This window comes from Carcharhinus amblyrhynchos, chromosome 5 (assembly GCF_965287045.1).
Source record: "Carcharhinus amblyrhynchos chromosome 5, sCarAmb.v2.hapA, whole genome shotgun sequence".
Taxonomy (NCBI): Eukaryota; Metazoa; Chordata; class Chondrichthyes; order Carcharhiniformes; family Carcharhinidae; genus Carcharhinus; species Carcharhinus amblyrhynchos.
In genome coordinates this window covers 118,230,472-118,250,328 of record NC_137328.1, presented here as the reverse complement: position 1 = coordinate 118,250,328, position 19,857 = coordinate 118,230,472, and the positions used below count along the sequence as shown (strand labels likewise).

General features: G+C 46.6%; 1 protein-coding gene across 2 annotated transcripts in view; it reads left to right on the top strand.

The window, feature by feature from the left end:
- Positions 1-19,857, top strand: part of galntl6 (polypeptide N-acetylgalactosaminyltransferase like 6) — a 1,196,842-nt gene that overhangs the window by 452,555 nt on the left and 724,430 nt on the right. Inside the window, exon 3 of one of the 2 annotated variants that reach the window (XM_080189755.1) lies at positions 444-550. In XM_080189755.1, the coding sequence (XP_080045881.1) occupies positions 444-550 (107 nt within the window). Of the gene's footprint in view, positions 1-441; positions 551-19,857 lie in introns of both variants that reach the window. The other variant, XM_080189754.1, reaches the window with a different exon arrangement.

The following is a 19,857-nucleotide window of genomic DNA, read 5'->3' as shown; positions in this document are numbered from 1 at the left end:
GCCTTGAGAATCTGTTTCGCTGATATTGATTGAGGGTTAAATAGTGGATGAACTTCCTTGCCTTCCTCCTGAATAGTGCCTTGGGAAGTTTTACATCCACCTGAATTAGACGGGACTTCAGTTAAATGTGCCATCCAAAAACAAAACGACCTCCAACAGTGCAGCACTCCCTCATTAGCACATGGGGAGTGTAAGTGAATGGGTTCAACTCTTATAGATCTTACAGATGTCTCTAATTTATCTCTCGACCTCTCCATGGTGCTAAAGGATAGTTCCACCAGTCTGAGTTAACAAGCGTGTACTCCATAATTTGCAACAAACCATTGGTTTTGATTTCAGATCCTCTGGGGGAAAGTGATGATTTAATCTTTGATCTGGTTAGAAGTGCAACGGAATAAACACATAACCACGAATTGTAACCACTGATATGGTGTATTTCAGAGATTCCCATTCGGTCCCAATGATGAACGTTCCTACGGTTGGACAGATGGGCTGAAAAGGAAAGACTGGCACAACTATGAAAGCATTCAGGAAGACCAGATGCGTTCAGGTACGGGGAGCGACTGATCTTTTCTTTTGAAACTTAGTGATTGTGGTCTGTGAGTGTCCTCCCACTGTGAGTGCGGGTTTCCTCCCACACTCCAAAGATGTGCGTGTTAGGTTGATTGGCCATGATAGATTGCCCCTTGGTGTCAGGGGGAGCTAGCAGGATAAATTTATGGGGGTAGGGATTGGGTGAGGCTGGTGTCGGTGCAGGTGCAGTGGGCTGAATGGCCACTTTCTGCGCTGAATGGATTCTGTGATTCTAACTGGTGTCTCCCTTTCCGAGCTGGGTTTCTGGAATCCCATTTAAATATGTCCATCGAGCACCACTATTCTTCACTGTGGCTCAGTGCAGAGGCCCTGAAAAAGGCAAAGGCCACCTGAGTGAAGTGCTGCACTCATATTCCCCATCCTTGACACCTTATCCTCTGAGCGACAATGACCTTCACTGCCTGCTGTAGAATTGTGGGGGTGACGTTGCCACGGCTTGTCTGCGCGGCGAGATTTAACATCAGGGCTCAGGTATCCAGGAGGCTCTGGTGGTTCTATAATAAACCTACCAGGTTGCACTCTGCGATAATTGCCATTAGAAGCACAGCTTTGTATCAACTCACCTCTTTGTGCTTCCAGAGAAAGGCAGCCTCTCAAGCACTCACAGTAATTATTAACCTCTCCAGCAATGTGCCACGTGGAGCATGTAAGGTCACAACAGATGGCAGAACATGACAAGAAAGATGGCAGGTGATACATACACACTAGGCAGCTTGAAGAGCTTCCAATTTTTAGACAACCCTATTAACGTCTCCGATTTTTTTTTAGTTCTGTAAGGGTGAGGCTGCTTTTATTTGCCAGTCTTTACAGTACATGCAGATTCCGTTCACCAAGGAGCGCCCGATTTTTAATGGATGAAAGGATTCCATTTGGGCTCGCGGTGTTAATTTAATGCGGCGTGAACTGAGCCACGTTCAGTGAACCGGGTGACAGCGCTGTGCGTTAGACCCTGCCGTGTGGGACCAGCCATTGCGCAGGTCACCGACCTGAACTCGAGACTGAAACTGCTCCTCAAACCCGATTGCAAAGCCTCCACAGTATCTGTCACTTTACCCGCCTCCAATCTTGCACCATAACGTGGGGTTCGGGGGATAGGGCCTGGGTGGGATTGTTGTCGGTGTTGGCTCGATGGGCCGAAGGCCCTCCTTCTGCATTGTAGGGATTCCATGATTCCTGTTTGGGCTGCTGTCAAACCTTTTTTTCTTAAATTCATTCATGGGACATGGGCGTCGCTGGCTGGCCAGCATTTATTGCCCACCCCAAGTTGCCCTTGAGAAGGTGGTGATGAGCTGCCTTCTTGAATCGCTGCAGTCCACGTACTGTAGGTTGACTCACAATGCTGTTAGCGAGGAAATTCCAGGATTCCAGCGACTGTGAAGGAACGGTGATATCTTTCCAAGCCAGGATGGTGGGTGGCTTGGAGCGGACCTTGCTTGTGGTGTTGTTCCCATATACCTGCTGCCCTTGTCCTTCTGGATGGAGCTGGTGGTGGGTTTGGAAGGTGCTGTCTAAGGTTCTTTGGTGAATTGCTGCAGTGCATCTTGTAGATGGTAAACACTGCTGCTACTGAACGTCAGTAGGATTGAAAGTTTGTAGAAAGGATGGCAATCAAGTGGGTTGCTTTGTCCTGGATGGCGTCAAGCTTTTTGAGTGTTGTTGGAGCTGCACCCATCCAGGCAAGTGGGGAGTATTCCACTTGGCCCTTCGGCCCAAATTTCCCATGCCGCCCTTTTTATTTAACCCTAAGTTAATCCCAATTGCCCGCATTTGGCCCATATCCCTCTATACCTGTCTTACCCGTGTAACTGTCTAAACACTTTTTAAAAGGCAATATTGTATCTGTCTCTACTACTGCCTCTGGCAGCTTGTCCCAGACACTCACCATCCTCTGAGTGAAAAAGTTGCCCCTCTGGACCCTTTTGTATCTTGTGCCTTGTAGGATGCTGCAAGCTAATTTTTTTGTTATTCATTCGTGGGACATGGGCAACGCTGGCTGGCCCAGCGTTTTTTGCCCAGAGTGGATTGGGCAAACCAAATTTAAATGGAATCCAATTCATTGTCCCCACAAGATAGAGGGGGAAAGGGGAGGGGTTACCGTGAAGCTCCTCATGCCTCTGCTCTTGCTCCCCGTCAAGATCACCCTTGGCTTAAACTGCTCCAAACAGTGGGAGCGTGTGGTGATTTCTCCTTTCAGGGTAACACTGCAGAAGATGGTCACCTGTCCTGCGGGACCAATTGGGATCGAGAGTGGGTTATCGCCTCAGGGGGCAGAGCCTGCTCTTAGGCAGAAGATGGTCTGAAGATATGTCAGGAATGGGGGAGCCGAGGAGGTGGAATCTGTGAGTGTGTATCATTACAGAGCACGAATGGGATTTTTCCAACTCTGCCACAGCCCTTTCATTTCACCAAATTGCAACGGCCTTTGCCTGTCACAGAAGCAAGGAAGCCTTGAAAGTGCCGTAGATGAGACGGGAGAGATGCAAAAAGGGTCCAGAGGGGCAACTTTTTCACTCAGAGGGTGGCGAGTGTCTGGAACAAGCCGCCAGAGGCGGTAGTAGAGATAGGTACAATATTTTAAGAAGTGTTTAGACAGTTACACGGGTAAGATGGGTATAGAGGGATGTGGGCCAAATGCGGGCAATTGGGATTAACATAAGAAATAGGAGCAGGAGTAGGCCATCTAGCCCTTCGAGCCTGCCCCGCCATTCAATAAGATCATGGCTGACCCGTCGTGGCTCAGTTCCACATTCCCGCCGTCTCCCCATAACCCTTAATCCCTTCGCTTATCAAAAACCCATCAACCCGTGTCTTAAAAATATTTAGTGAGGTAGCCTCCACCACCTCAATGGGCAGAGAACTCCAGAGATTCACCACCCTTTGAGTGAAGAAGTTCCTCCTCAACTCCGTTCTAAACCTCCCCCCCTTTATCTTGAGGCTGTGCCCCCTAGTCCTACTGTCTTTTTGAGCGGGAAGAGTCTCTCCACCTCTATCCTATCCATCCCATTCATCATCATATATGTCTCAATGAGATCTCCCCTCATTCTTCTAAACTCTAACGAGTACAAGCCTAGTTTATTCAGCCTCTCCTCATAGCTCAACCCCCTCAACTCCGGGTTAAACAAAAAGGGTGGCGTGGGAAGTTTGGGCCGAAGGGCCTGTTTCTATGCTGTAAACATCTATGACTCATAGGGGCACATATAACACAATCATTCTCTGCATGGGGAAACTTAGGCTGTAGTCTCCTCTTCAATATGTTTTGTGATCATTTTGTGTTTGTGCCTCCAGTTGCTTTCCCACAAACTAGTGGAAGAAATCTATCCCTGTTCACTTCGCTATAACCATTCTGAATCTTGGAATCTTCTGTCAGGCCCATCCATTCCTTTCTCACCTGGAATCATAGGGTGGATTCTCCATTCTTTCATCACAGCTTCCCTGGTAAACATCCACCTGAATCCACACTGGGTAATGGTGCGGGAGGTGCTGAGGAAGGCATGAGTTTCCCATTATACGATATGTCGTGTATTTATTTGCCCTGACAGTTTTTTTCTGAAGATGTTAAAGCAATGGACAAGTTGAAATCACAGTTCCTCACTGTAATAACTCGGTGGAGGTGAAAGCCCCATCACCAAGTTACTTTATTTACACCATACATCTGTACGCAGCAACTTCCAGTCGCTCCCTGCTGAATGCAGGCTGGGAGCCTGACATACCTGCTTTAAATCGGGAGCCTGAGGCTCCCTGATCTAACCATCAATTAGGAATCATCAGGAACTTCATACTGTAGCAAGCCAACCTCATTAGCCTGGCTGAATTCATCTCACACTCACTTAACTAAAACAAAGGACAAAGAAAGGTATAGCACAGGAACAGGCCCTTCAGCCCGCCAAGCCTATGCCAATCACGATGCCCTAACTAAACTAAAAAAGAAACCTTCTGCCCTTACTCAGTCCGTATCTATTCCCTCCTATTCATGTACCCGTCCAAATGTCTCCTAAATGTTGCTAATGTGCCTGCTTCCACCACCTCCTCTGGCAGCACATTCCAGGCACCCATGAAAACAGTGGTTAGCACTGCTGCCTCACAGAGCCAAGGACCCAGGTTCGATTCCCAGCTTGGGTCACTGTCTGTGTGAAGTCTGCACATTCTCCCCGTGTCTGCATGGGTTTCCTCTGGGTGCTCCAGTTTCCTCCCACAGTCTGAAGGACATGCTGGTTAGGTGCCTTGACCCGAACAGGCACCAGAGTATGGCGACTAGGGGAATTTCACGGTAACTTCACTGCAGTGTTAATGTACGTCTTGTGACAAATAAAAAAAGTAAACTTTTAAAACTTGAAACTTTTAATACTTTAAAAACCCTTTAGAACATAGAAAAACTACAGCACAAACAGACCCATTGGCCCACAAGTTGCACCGATGATATCCATACCTACTAGGCTTACCTATAACCCTCAATCCTATTAAGTCCCATGTACTCATCCAGAAGTCTCTTAAAAGACCCTATCGAATCCGCCTCCACCACCACCGACAGCAGCCGATTCCACTCCCCCATCACCCTCTGAGTGAAAAACTTACCCCTGACATCTCCTCTGTGCCTACCCCCCCCCCCCAGCACCTTAAACCCATGTCCCCTCATAGCAACTATTTCAGCCCTGGGACAAAGCCTCTGAGAATGGAGTGTATGGAAGACTTCCCCTACACATCTCCCCTTAAACTTTCCCCGTTGAACTTGCCCCCCACCTTGTAACTGACACTTCCACCCTGGGGGAAAAAAACTTCTGACTATCCACCCGGTCTATGCCCATCACAATTTTGTAGACGTCTCTCAGGTGCCCCCTTAGCCTCCGTCTAGTAAAGTATCATTTTCTGTGCCGGACGTGGAAATGTTTGGTATTTTTTTTCTCCCGCGTAACAGATCCCTTCAATGGTGTAATCAACATGTTTAACACGTAGTGCATTAAAGCTGAATCCATGATATTTATTAACAGTTCTGACAGTGGTAGCTAAACTGTCACAGCTAAATAATTCTGCACATTAATCACAAAGACAATATTATTACTTTGGTAGTTTGCGGAAGTGCCTGCACTAAATTGGTTAGTAACCTAGGGGGGACTTTCACTATTCAAAGTTCATTATGAATGGAGTTTCGATTGTGGCTTACATTGCACCTTGAGGTAATTTCCATCTTGTGAAAACTAATGCTATATATCACCTGGGAGACTTAATGGATCAGATCTCAGCATGGCACTGACCTAAGAGTGAAAGAACCAGAGGAGGAGGTCAACGTGACACAGCCGGGTCTCAGGTTCGAATCGCGTCATGGCAATTGGCGGAATTTGGTTTCAGTAAAAAATAGCTGCAGTGAGAATCCACTGCTGACCAGGAAACCATTGTCGATTGTTGGAAAAACTCATCTGGTTCGCTAATGTCCTTTAGGGAAGGAAACCTGCCATCCTTAGCTGCTCTGGCCTACATGTGACTCCAGAGCCACAGCAATGTGGTTGACTCTCAACTGTCCTCCAAGGGCAACTAGGAATGGGCAATAAATACTGGCCCAGCCAGTGACAGTCATGTCCCACGATTGAATGGAAAAGGACACTGCAACCCAAATGCTTCCACATTAGGAATGATAAAGACCACTCATGCACAGCTAAAACCTTATTTGTCAAAAGATATCTTAGAAGCACACTCCTTCTACATCACCTTCATTTATTGTGCCCATTATCCTCCTTGGTCTGAACTCCCAAGTCACAACAAGCAGCAATAACAATCATGCAAGCGAGCTTAATTACCAAAGGAATGTGAGAAATATCAGCACAAGTAGACCATTTGGCCCTCAAGTGCTTTCTTTTCATGTCTAACCTTTTACCTCAACTCCAATTTTCCACATTAATTCCCTTAGTGTTCCAAAATCTGCCAGTCTCTGCCTCAAGTAAGTTCAGTGACTGAGGGTAGAGAATTCCAAAAATCTTCTGAGAGAATAAATTTCTCCTCGTCTCAGTCCCCTTATTCTGAGGCAGCGACATCAGGTGGAATTTAATCCAGGCCTGGACCTTGATGTTCGGGATGCCAGAGCTGGCATGAAGGGGCCAATTGAGAGTGACTAATAAATAATTACATTGTTTTGGGACCCCTTTTCACTGTTCCTGCTTCTGCAGCAGTCTGGTGCCTCTGATGCCGGCAGCGACATCCCAGTTTAAGTTTGTTTATTAGTGTCACAAATAGGCTTTCATTAACACTTCAATGGAGTGGGTATGAAAATCCTCTAGTTGCCTCACGCCAGTACCTGTTCGAATACTCTGAGGGAGATGAGCCTGGGAAAGATTGTGTAGCTAGTTTGTGTCATGTTGGATGATCAGTCTGGGAAAGGATGTGTAGATAGTTTGAGTCATGTTGAGATCAAAAAGGAGGAGGTAAAGGGGTTCTTGAGAAACATTAATTTGTTAAGTCCCTAGAGCCTGATGGGATATATCCCAGAATACTGAGAGAGGCAAGGGAGGAAATTGCTGGGGCCTTGAGAGAAATCCTTGTATCTTTACTGGCTACAGGGGACGTCCTGGAGGATTGGAGAATACCCAATGTTGTTCCTTTGTTTAAGAAGGGTAGCAAGAATAATTCAGGTAATTATAGGCCGGTGAGCCTTACATCAGGAAAATTATTGGAGAGGATTCTTCGAGACAGGATTTATTCCCACTTGGAAATAAGTGTATGTATTAGTGAGAGGCAACATGGTTTTGTGAAGGGAAGGTCATGTCCCACGAAATTGATCAAATTTTTCAAGGAAGTGATGAAGATGATTGATGAGGGTTGGGCAGTGAATGTTGTCTACATGGACTTCAGTAAGGCCTTTGACAAGGTGTCCTCATGACAGATTGGTGCAGAAGGTGAAGTTGCATGAGATCAGAGGTGAGCTGGCAAGGTAGATACAAAACTGGCTCGGTCCAAAAAGACAGAGGGTAGCAGTGGAAGGGTGTGTTTCTGAATGGAGGGCTGTAACAAGCGGTGTTCCTCAGGGATCAGTTCTGGGACCTTTGCTGTTTGCAATATATATATAAATGATTTGGAGGAAAATGTAACTGGATTGATTAGTAAGTTTGCGGGCACCACAAAGGTTGGTGGATTTGCAGATAATGATGAGGAACATCAGAATATACAGCAGGATATGGATCAGTTGGAGACTTGGGTGGAGAGATGGCAGATGGAGTTTAATCCAGACAAGTATGAGGTAATGCATTTTGGAAGGTCTAATACAGATAGGAAATATACAGTAAATGGCAGAACCCTTAAGTGTATTGATAGGCAAAGGGATCTGAGTGTACAGGTACGCAGGTCACTGAAAGTGGCAATGCAGGTGGAGAAGGTAGTCAAGAAGGCATACGGCATGCTTGCCTTCATCAGCCAGGGCATTGTGTTTAAAAATTGGCAAGTCATGTTGCAGCTTTGTAAAACCTTAGTTAGTCTGCACTTGGAATATCGTGTTCAATCTGGTCGCCACATTACCAGAAAGATGTGGAGGCTTTGGAGAAGATACAGAAAAGATTTACCAGGATGTTGCCTGGCATGGAGGGCATTAGCTGTGAGGAGAGGTTGGAGAAACTTGGTTTGTTCTCACTGGAGCGATGGAGGTTGAAGGGAGACCTGATAGAAGTCTACAAGATTATGAGAGGCACGGACATAGTGGATAGTCAGAAGCTTTTTCCCAGGATGGAGGAGTCAATTACTAGGGGGCATTGGCTTAAGGTGGAAGGGGCAATATTTAAAGGAGATCTACGAGGCAGTTTTTTTTTTACACAGAGAGTAGTGGGTGCCTGGAACTCGTTGCTGGGGGAGGTAGTGGAAGCGGATATGGTAGTGACTTTTAAGGGGTGTCTTGACAAGTACGTGAATGAAATGGGAATAGAGAGATATGGTCCCTGGAAGGGTAGGGGGTTTTAGTTAAGTCAGGCAGCATGGTCGGTGCAGGCTTGGAGGGCTGAAGGGCCTGTTCCTGCGCTGTAATTTTCTTTGTTCTTTGAGAATTTAGCATGGCCAATAGACCTAACCAGCACACCCAAGGCAGAGCTCCCTCCAATACTCATGTGTTCATCAGGTTTTTGATCCCCTGGATTTGATTTGAACCCTTATGGTCAACCTGCAGCTAAAGCATCAATATATACCCCTGAGACAGTGCAGGCACCTCCTCTCCCTCAAATCTTTGCCCCTCTGCCTGTAACTTTACAAATTCCTTCTGTCTTCATGTGGCTTCAAAAATGGCTGACCTTCCAGCTCGGAGAGACACTTCACTTCATCACCGCCAACGTTCAGTGGTCAGAGATCTGATGTCCCATGATTCCCCTCACCGGTGGTGTAGTGGTTAGCACTGCTGCCTCAGAGCACTAGGGACCCAGGTTCAATTCCCATCTTGGATCACCGTCTGTGCGGAGTCTGCACGTTTTTGTCATTAATCCTCCAACCTACACGTCATGGGCCACTAAGGGGCAATTTCACAGTAATTTCATTGCAATGTTAATGTAAGCCTACTTGTGACGCTAATAAATAAACTTTAAAAGAAGTTTATAAACTTTAAAGCTCAATGCCATTTGTGCAAATGATTCTTAACTGCCTGCTTCACCGTCTCAATTGGTGTCCCACCACATTCGTGACTGACCTCCTGGGGGCTGTTTAATTCTTCCATTGGTTTCCGCCTTCGGGATTCCAATACAGGATCCCATCCCACCCTTCCCCACCCCCCGCCCCCATAACTGCAAAGAATCCCTCTTTGGTGGGCTTGCCAGGGATTAAACTATGACCACTTCCTGGCAAATGCTGCAGAAAGAACTTGCAGAATTCAACAGAAAGAAAATGAAAAGAAGGACTTGCATTCCTATAGCACGGTCACCCCGAATCAAACCCGGCTCCCTGGCACTGTGAGGAAACAGTGCTAACCACCCACCTTTCCTCCCACCCTCACTTCATGGTGACAGCCTTCATTTTGTTGACATTGAGTTTAGGAGATGGCTGGCCCCTCATTCTCCCTGATCTAAACCCACCCATATGTCACCCGGGGCTACGGGGAACCAAGGATTGATCACCCAGTTGCCATGAGGAACGATTGTTGTAAGGAATTCCTCTATTGGTGGCCAGATTCTCTTAGAAACGTAAGAAACCTTAAATTAATTTCACAAAGGCAACATCTTTGCATGTAAGGTGTATACAAATTTATTTTTAAACGTTAAAGACGTACAGGACAAATAAAACTTTAACGTTGGCAGTGGGAGGCCTTTGGATCATCAAGCAGCTCTGAGTGCTAAAAACCCCTCTGAAGATCTGAGGCACTGAGCTAAAATTCATTACAATTATATCTTTCTGATATGTAACAGGTTTATTTAGTAGCACAAGCTTTTGGAGCACTGCCCTTTCATTAGGTGAGTGCAGGATTGGGGTTACAAACAGGGCATACATAGACACAAACTCAATTACAAGATAATGGTTGGAATCCGAATCTTAACAGGTAATCAAGTCTTTAAGCTGCAGACAATGTGAGTGGAGACAGGGTTAAGTACAGGTTAAAGAGATGTGTATTGTCTCAAGCCAGGACAGTTAGTGAGATTTTGCAAGTCGTGGTGGTTACAGATAGTGTGACATGAACCCAAGATCCCGGTTGGGGCTGTCCCCATGTGTACGGAACTGTGTGTGAACTAAATCCTGTGCTCACCTGACAAAGGGGCAGTGTTCTGAAAGCTTGTACTACAAAATAAACCTGTTGGACTTTAACCTGGTACTGTGAGACTTCTTATCGTGCCTACCCCGGTCCAACGCCAGTATCTCCACATCTGATATCTATGGCACTTCTAATTAGACTCAATCTCATTTCACGTTAATATTGTCAGTCCAATACATGACAAACACCTCAGTCAATTGTGAATCACTGTTTGACTTAATGATCTTTCAGTCTTTGCCCCAAAAACTGGATATCTGGCCCTCCTCTGGCATGGGTAAATTCATGATGTGGGTATGCCGGCGTTGGACTGGCGTAAACACAGTAAAAAGTCTGACAACACCAGGTTTTAGTCCAACCGATTTATTTGATAATATACTCACAAGCTTTCGGGGTTAGCCCCTTCGTCAGGTGAATGGAGAGTTCTGGCCTCAGACAGAGCATATAAAGCACAGACAGTTTAGAGATTACTGATTAGAATGTGAATCCTTACACCTAACCTGCTGTTCAAGACCTGAAGTGGCTGATAATGTGAGTGGAAGGAGTACTGATCACAGTTTAAAGAGATGTGTATTGTCTCCAGACAGTATAGTGAGTGAGGTTTTGCAAACCCAGGCAAGTCACGGGGGTTATAGATAGTGCGACATGAACCCAAGATCCCTGTTGAGACCGTCCTTATATGTGCGGAACTTGGCTATCAGTCTCTGTTCAGCGACTCTGCGTTGTCGTGTGTCGTGAAGGCCGCCTTGGAGAATGCTTACCCGAAGGTCAGAGGCTGAATGCCCGTGACCACTGAAGTGTTCGCCAACAGGAAGGGAACAGTCTTGCCTGGTGACTGTCGAGCGATGTTCATTCATCCGTTGTCGTAGCGTCTGCATGGTCTCCCCAATGTACCATGCTTCGGGACATCCTTTCTTGCAACGTATCAGGTAGACAATGTTGGCCGAGTTGCAAGAGTATTTACCATGTACCTGGTGGATGGTATTCTCACGTGTGATGATGGTATCCATGTCGATGATCCGGCATGTCTTGCAGAGGTTGCTGTGGCAGGGTTGTGTGATATTGTGGTCACTGTTCTCCTGAAGGCTGGGTAGTTTGCTGCGAACAATGGTCTGTTTGAGGTTGTGTGGTTGTCTGAAAGCAAGAAGTGGGGGTGTGGGGATAGCCCTGGCGAGATGTTCGTCTTCATCAATGATATGTTGAAGACTCCGGAGAAGATGTCGTAGCTTCTCCGCTCCGGGGAAGTACTGGACGACGAAGGGTACTCTGTCCACTGTGTCCCGTGTTTGCCTTCTGAGGAGATTGGTGCGGTTTTTCGCTGTGGCGCATCGGAACTGCCGATCTATGAGTCGAGCACCATATCCTGTTCTTATGAGGGCATCTTTCAGGGTCTGGAGGTGTCTGTCACGATCCTCCTCATCTGAGAAAATCCTGTGTATACGGAGGGCTTGTCCATAGGGAATGGCTTCTTTAACATGTTTAGGGTGGAAACTGGAGAAGTGGAGCATTGTGAGATTGTCTGTGGGCTTGCGGTACAGTGAGGTGCTGAGGTGACCGTCCTTAATGGAGATGCGTGTGTCCAAGAATGCAACTGATTCTGGGGAATAGTCCATGGTGAATCTGATGGTGGGGTGGAATTTGTTGATATCATCATATAGTTGTTTCAGTGATTGTTCACCATGAGGCCAAAGGAAGAAAATGTCATCGATGTATCTAGTGTACAGCATCGGTTGAAGATTCTGTGCAGTGAAGAAGTCTTGTTCGAACCTGTGCATGAAGATGTTGGCATATTGAGGTATGGTGCTCGACTCATAGATCGGCAGTTCCGATGCGCCACAGCGAAAAACCGCACTGATCTCCTCAGAAGGCAAACACAGGACACAGTGGACAGAGTACCCTTCGTCGTCCAGTACTTCCCCGGAGCGGAGAAGCTACGACATCTTCTCCGGAGTCTTCAACATATCATTGATGAAGACGAACATCTTGCCAGGGCTATCCCCACACCCCCACTTCTTGCTTTCAGACAACCACACAACCTCAAACAGACCATTGTTCGCAGCAAACTACCCAGCCTTCAGGAGAACAGTGACCACAATACCACACAACCCTGCCACAGCAACCTCTGCAAGACATGCCGGATCATCGACATGGATACCATCATCACACGTGAGAATACCGTCCACCAGGTACATGGTAAATACTCTTGCAACTCGGCCAACATTGTCTACCTGATACGTTGCAAGAAAGGATGTCCCGAAGCATGGTACATTGGGGAGACCATGCAGACGCTACGACAACGGATGAATGAACATCGCTCGACAGTCACCAGGCAAGACTGTTCCCTTCCTGTTGGCGAACACTTCAGTGGTCACGGGCATTCAGCCTCTGACCTTCGGGTAAGCATTCTCCAAGGCGGCCTTCACGACACACGACAGCGCAGAGTTGCTGAACAGAGACTGATAGCCAAGTTCTGCACATATGAGGACGGTCTCAACAGGGATCTTGGGTTCATGTCGCACTATCTGTAACCCCCGTGACTTGCCTGGGTTTGCAAAACCTCACTCACTATACTGTCTGGAGACAATACACATCTCTTTAAACTGTGATCAGTGCTCCTTCCACTCACATTATCAGCCACTTCAGGTCTTGAACAGCAGGTTAGGTGTAAGGATTCGCATTTTAATCAGTAATCTCTAAACTGTCTGTGCTTTATATGCTCTGTCTGAGGCCAGAACTCTCCATTCACCTGACGAAGGGGCTAACCCCGAAAGCTTGTGAGTATATTATCAAATAAATCGGTTGGACTAAAACCTGGTGTTGTCAGACTTTTTAATGGGTAAATTCCTCATTGCTATGTTTCTAAAGACGCTTTTATTCAACTACCTTTCCCACCAGTATTATGCCAAAACAATAGAAAGCAACACCTCTTGGGTCCAAAGAGTTGATACTTTCCATGTCTTGACGATGAGTCTTTGCATTTTTAATATCAAATCTTTCATTAAATATTATAACATCTGTTCTGAATGTTAATATCCCTTTTTTTTTCCTGCTGATCGAATTATTTCCATTTCTGAATTTCTTCAACTCAGCAATATTACACATTGGCTGTAAAGCTTATACATTTTTCATATTAATGCATTATTATTATTGTAAATACTTTTACTAATATATTAAAATCATCTTTCATTTTCTTTTAATAATGTTTAGCATTCACATATGAGTAAACCAGCACCGTGACCTGGTGGTAAGGTGTAAAGTTAGTTTAACTCTTTCCTTCCCATCTACTACTAAACCTGCCTAAGACTGCCTGTTGATACAGAATCCCTTTCCTCAACGATGAAAGTTAGTTTTCATTTTTCATTGTCCAAAGGGAAACAATGGTCTTTTAGGACCTGATGCTGGGTGTTTGCGGGTAAATTTAGGAATCCTAACACAACCTCTTGAGTGGGGTGTGGGGAGAATGTCCTGTTGGAGTGAAAGTCCTCAGGGGATCATTTATCGCGTGAGTCCACGCTCTAAATATGTGCTTTGAATGCCCCCCTCCTCATCCCGCACCTGTTCTCCCTCCCCTCCCACCTCAACAACCCACCCCCAACTCCAAAGATGTGCAGGTTAGGTAGATTGGCCACGCTGAATTGACCTTCAGTGTTAGGGGACTATCAGGGTAAATATGGGGATAGCCCAAGGGTCATCTGGCTTGAAACGCTGGCTCTATTCTCTCCCAGTAAGAAGTCTCACAACACCAGGTTATGAAGTCCAACAGGTTTATTTGGTAGTAAATGCCACTAGCTTTCGGAACACTGTTCCTTCGTCAGGTGAGTGGAGAGTTCAGAACTCTCTACTCACCTGACGAAGAACAGCATTTCAAGTGGTGTTTACTACCAAATAAACCTGTTGGACTTTAACCTGGTGTTATGAGACTTCTTACTGTGTTTATCCCAGTCCAATGCCGGCAACTCCACATCTATTCTCTCTCTACAGATGCCGTCAGACCTGCTGAGATTTTCCCGCATTTTCTGTTTTTGTTTCAGGTTCCAGCATCCGCAGTATTTTGCTTTTATCTTGGGGCCTGGGTGGAATTGTTGTTAGTGCATTTTTGATGGGCTGAATGGTGTCCTTCTGCACTGTAGGGATTCTATGATCCTCCTCAAACTATGACCCTTAGTTCTGGACTCCCCTACCATCAGGAACATTCTTTCTGAATCGACCCTCTAACTTTGTTAGAATTTTATAAGTTTCGACGAGATCCCTTTTCACTCTTCTAAACTGGAATGACTATAATCCTAACCAACTTCGTCTCTCCTCATACGACAGACCTGCCATCCCAGGAATCAGCCTGGTAAACCTTTGCTGTATTCCCTCTATAGCAAGGACATCCTTCCTCAGATAAGGACACCAAAACTGTAGACAATACTCTAGGTTGGCCTCACCAATGCCTTATTCAATTGCATAAAACATCCCTGCTGCTGTACTCTAATTCTCTTGAGGTAGGTTTATAATTTTTTGAAATTTCTATGGTAGCATGCTGTTCTGCTTCATAGTGTTGCAAATTTAGTAACTTAAAGAAGTAAAGTCTGGAAAGAATGGGCTGTATTTTAAGGCCTTGCTTATCCCAAAACCATAAAATTCCACCTGAGGTCAATGGACCTTTCCATGATCGGCCTCTCTCCCGCTCCAATTCCCATGGCGATGGGACGGGAAAACTCCAGCCAATATCTTTTGGTCAGAATCTTGTATCTTTAACTCCTGGACTCTCAAAGTGGACTTCGCATCATGGCCTCAGTTTTAAAGGGTGAGGGACGGATACAGTGAGCCTGGATGTAAGTGGCTTAACCTGGGGAAGGTCTGGGATCTTGAAGTCACTGGTTTCTTAATGGCTGGACCTTAAACTTTCTCAGAATTTTACCCAATCCCCAACAGACCCACTAACAGTTGAGTTGTGGGGTGGGCAAATGGGTGGGGGGCATGTGGAAGTGGGGAGGATGGGACATGAGTGTCCAAGTGTGTATGAATTTGAGGATTAGATAAAACATGGTAGTCTGAACACATAATGTAAGGTATAGAAACAAATTACTGCGGATGCTGGAACCTGAAACCAAGAGTTTCAGATACCAGGGTAACCTAGTCCACACCTACACCAAACCCAGCATCTCTCCTGTGACCCATTGCACCTTCCCATGCAATCCCAGAAGGTGTAACGCTTAACCCTTTACCTCGTCTGTGCTCACCATCCAAGGCCCAAAACATTCATTCCAGGTTAAGCGGCGATTCACTTGCACCTCTTTCAATTTGGCGAATTGCATTCGTTGCTCCCAATGTGGTCTCTCTCTATCAGAGAGAACAAGCGTAGACTGAGTGATCACTTTGCTGAGCACCTTTTGGCCTGTGCGCAGTGAGGACTCTGACCTCCCGGTCACTTGCCATTTTAACACAATATCCTGCTCCCATGTCCACGTGTCTGTCCTTGGCCTGCTGCAATGTTCCAGTGAAGCTCAACGCAAACTGGAGGAACAGCATCCCGTCTTCCGGGTCGGCACTTTACAGTCTTCCGGTCTCTATATAGATGATCTGGAGGAGGGAACCGAGTGCAGGGTGTCGAAATTTGCTGATGACACCAAGATTGGGGGAAAGGCAAATTGTGCGGAGGGTGTGGAGAGTCTACAGAAGGATCTAGATAGGCTGGGCGAATGGGCCAGGAAATGGCAAATGGAATTTAATGTTGGCAAGTGTGAGGTGGTCCACTTTGGTAGGAAGAATGGTAGGAAGGACTATTACTTACGTGGCGAAAAACTGCAGCAGGCGACGGTGCAGAGGGACCTCGGGGTCCTTGTGCATGAGTCGCAAAAACCCAGCTTGCAGGTGCAGCAGGTGGTCAGGAAGGCGAATGGGATGCTGGCCTTCATAGCAAGGGGGATTGAATATAAAAGTAGGGAGGTCTTGCTGCAGCTGTATAGGGCATTGGTGAGGCCGCAGCTGGAGTACTGTGTGCAGTTTTGGGCGCCGCACCTGCGCAAGGATATTTTGGCCCTGGAGGGAGTGCAGAGGAGGTTTACTAGGCTGATACCGGAGTTGAGGGGATTGAGCTATGAGGAGAGGCTGAATAAACTAGGCTTGTACTCGTTGGAGTTTAGAAGAATGAGGGGAGATCTCATTGAGACGTATAAGATGATGAATGGGATGGATAGGATAGAGGTGGAGAGACTCTTCCCGCTCAAAAAAGACAGTAGGACTAGGGGGCACAGCCTCAAGATAAAGGGGGGGCGGTTTAGAACGGAGTTGAGGAGGAACTTCTTCACTCAAAGGGTGGTGAATCTCTGGAATTCTCTGCCCGTTGAAGTGGTGGAGGCTGCCTCGCTAAATATTTTTAAGACGCGGGTTGATGGGTTTTTGATAAGAGAGGGGATTAAGGGTTATGGGGAGAGGGCGGGAAAGTGGAACTGAGCCACGACAGATCAGCCATGATCTTATTGAATGGCGGGGCAGGCTCGAAGGGCTGGATGGCCTACTCCTGCTCCTATTTCTTATGTTCTTATGTTCTTAACATCCAATTCAACAACTTCAGGTGATTTGCTTTCCCTACCTCGGCCCTCTTTGCTTTCATTCTATTTTATTAAATTGATTAGATTTGAGATTGCTTTGTTTCGCCGCCAGGGAAGTTCAACTTTATTGAGCCTGTGGATTGTCTGTGCCGAGGCAAAGGTCAGTGGGCGAGGGGGTGGGGTAAATGTGGAGAACAGCAGCAGATCACATCAGGAGTAACCAGTGGAGCTTGGATCAGAGATGGGAGCAGACTGATTTACTGCATGGGTGATAAAGCACAGGGATACACTACCATTAGTCAAGCTAATGGACAGTGAGGCTTTTAAAAAACACGGCGAGACAGCGGAGAACTGGATAGACGTCTCACCGTTGGGAAACATGATTTATGTGCTGGATTTCACAGAAAGCAACTGAAACAGAGACAGAGAGAGACTGCAGAGTCATTCATCACTGAGGACTATAGATTAGCGCAAAGCTGTAAGAATGGACGTGATCTGCAGCAGATGGAATCTTTCAATTGAATTAAAACAGTTTTCCATTGGAAAGAATCATAGAATTCCTACAGTAAGAAGGCCATTCGGCCCATCGAGTCTATACCAACCACAATCCGACCCAGGCCCTATTCCCGTAACCCCAGACGTTTACTCTGCTAATCCCCCTGACACTGGGGTCAATTTAGCACGGCCAATCAACCCAACCTGCACATCTCTGGAATGTGGGAGGAAGCTGGAGCACCCCGAGGAAACCCACGCAGACTCGGGGAGAATGTGCAAACTCCACACAGGCAGTGACCCAAGGCCGGAATTGAACCCAGGTCCCTGGCGCTGTGAGGCAGCAGTGCTGACCATTGTGCCGCCGTGCCAGCCATGAGAATTGGAAGATGATGTGGGTTTGGTGGAGAGTGGACAGGGCTCTGCCGACTACTGATATCACGTCACCAATGCTAAAGTCTCACTTGTGTGACAAGCCACAGTATGTAATCAGATGGGGTACTATGTTGGCACGATAGTTAGCACTGCTGCCTCATAGTGCCAGGGACCCACTTGCGTGGCTCGGGTGACTGTGCAAAGTCTGCATGTTCTCCCCATGTCTGCGTGGGTTTCCTCTGGGTGCCCAGGTTTTCTCTGGGTGCCCCAGTTTCGTCCCACAGTCTGAAAGATGTGCTGGTTAGGGTGCAGGCTAAATTCTCCCTCAGTGTAACCAAACATGAGTGTGGGGACGAGGGGATTTTCACGATAACGTCATTGCAGTGTCAATGTAAACCTAGTTGTGATACTAATAAATAAACTTAAAACTTAAATAAGCTTAAAACGTAAAACTTTACTCCGGTTTCCTTCCACAACCTAAAGAGGTGTAGGGTGGCTGGATTAGCCATGATAAATACTTAGGGCTGTAGGGATTGGTGGAGGGGAGTGCTTGGGTAGGATGCTCTTTTGAAGAGTTAATGAGCAATTGATGCAACTGCTGCTATTCAACCAGCAGTGGCTGGAAGGTTCAGCATGCAGGAAGTACAGCAAGCAGATCCTGGCATGTTTGCTTGTAGGCTATCGGGGTGAGTCCCATGTTCAAGGGCACTCACTGGATGATCAAGCAGGGTAGGGGGTGCCCTCTGAAAGACTTTACCCATTTTAGTTAGAAGTTAATGCTCTCAGCATTGACTGGTTTGGTGGTGGGAGGATGTATTCCAGAACTTGCCCCTAGCCAGCTACAATGCCGACACCCAACAATACGGAAAGTTGCCCAGGTATGTCCGATACACAAGAAACAGAACAAATCCAACCCAACCAATGACCGTCCAGTCGATCTACCCTCGCTCATCAGTAAAGTATTGGAAGGGGTCATCAACAGTGCAATAAAGCAACGTCTGCTCAGCATTGACCTGCTCACCGGGGCACAGTTTGGGTTTTGCCAGGGTCACTCAGCTCCTGACCTCATTACAACCTTGATTCAAACATAGACTGAATGCCAGAGGTGAGGTGAGAGTGACATCAAAGCAGCATTTGACCAAGTATAGCATCAAGGAGCCCCAGCAAAACCGGAGTAAATGGAAATCTGGACTAAAGTCCTTCACTGGTTGGAGTCATACCTGGCACAAAGGAAGATGGTTGTGGTTTTTGGAGGTCAATCATCTTGATTCTAGGATATAACTGCAGGAATTCCTCAGGATAGTGTCCTCCACTCTATCATCTACTTCATCAATGACCGACCTTCCATCATAAGGTCAGAATTCGGGATGTTGGGGATGTAGCATGTGATAAATTACAACATGCTACTGTGCAGAGGGACCTGGGGGTCCTTGTGCATGAATCGCAAAAAGTCAGTTTGCAGGTAATCAAGAAGGTAAATGGAATGTTGGCCTTTATCGCAAAGAGGATGGAATCTAAAAGCGGGGAGGTCTTGCTGCAATTGTACAGAATACTGGTGAGGCCACAACTGGAGTACTGTGTGCAGTTTTGGTCCCCTTATTTGCGAAAGGATATATTGGCCTTGGAGGTGGTGCAGCGAAGGTTCACCAGGCTGATACCGGAGATAAGGGGGTTGGTTTATGAGGAAAGATTGAGTAGATTGGGCCTGTACTCGTTGGAGTTTAGAAAAATGAAAAATTTAAGACCAAGGCTGGCACTATAAAACACTTTGGAGTTTCAGATCTGAGCCATAACAGCACTGTGAGGCAGCAGTGCTAACCACTGTGTTCTCTGTGCTGCCGGGAAGGCAAGAGGACAGCTGACAGCCATTCTCCTGCCCTTGCTGCTGGCCACATCTCTCTGCCCTTCTGTCGAAGCACCATCCCACAAAGCTTCCCTTGTCATCGCTCACCGGTAAGATAGACAGCCTCAGATGGGTGTAGTACCCTCAACAGCCACTGCCATCCCAGTTGCGCTGCTGACGTCCGATCAACATTATTTGAGTAGATAGACTGGTCACGGTCCATCATGCATCATGGCATTTTCCAAAATGGCAACCAGGACTGTACCTCCATTGGAACATACAATACACTTTGAAACAATTCAAGATTGAAAAGTAAGAAC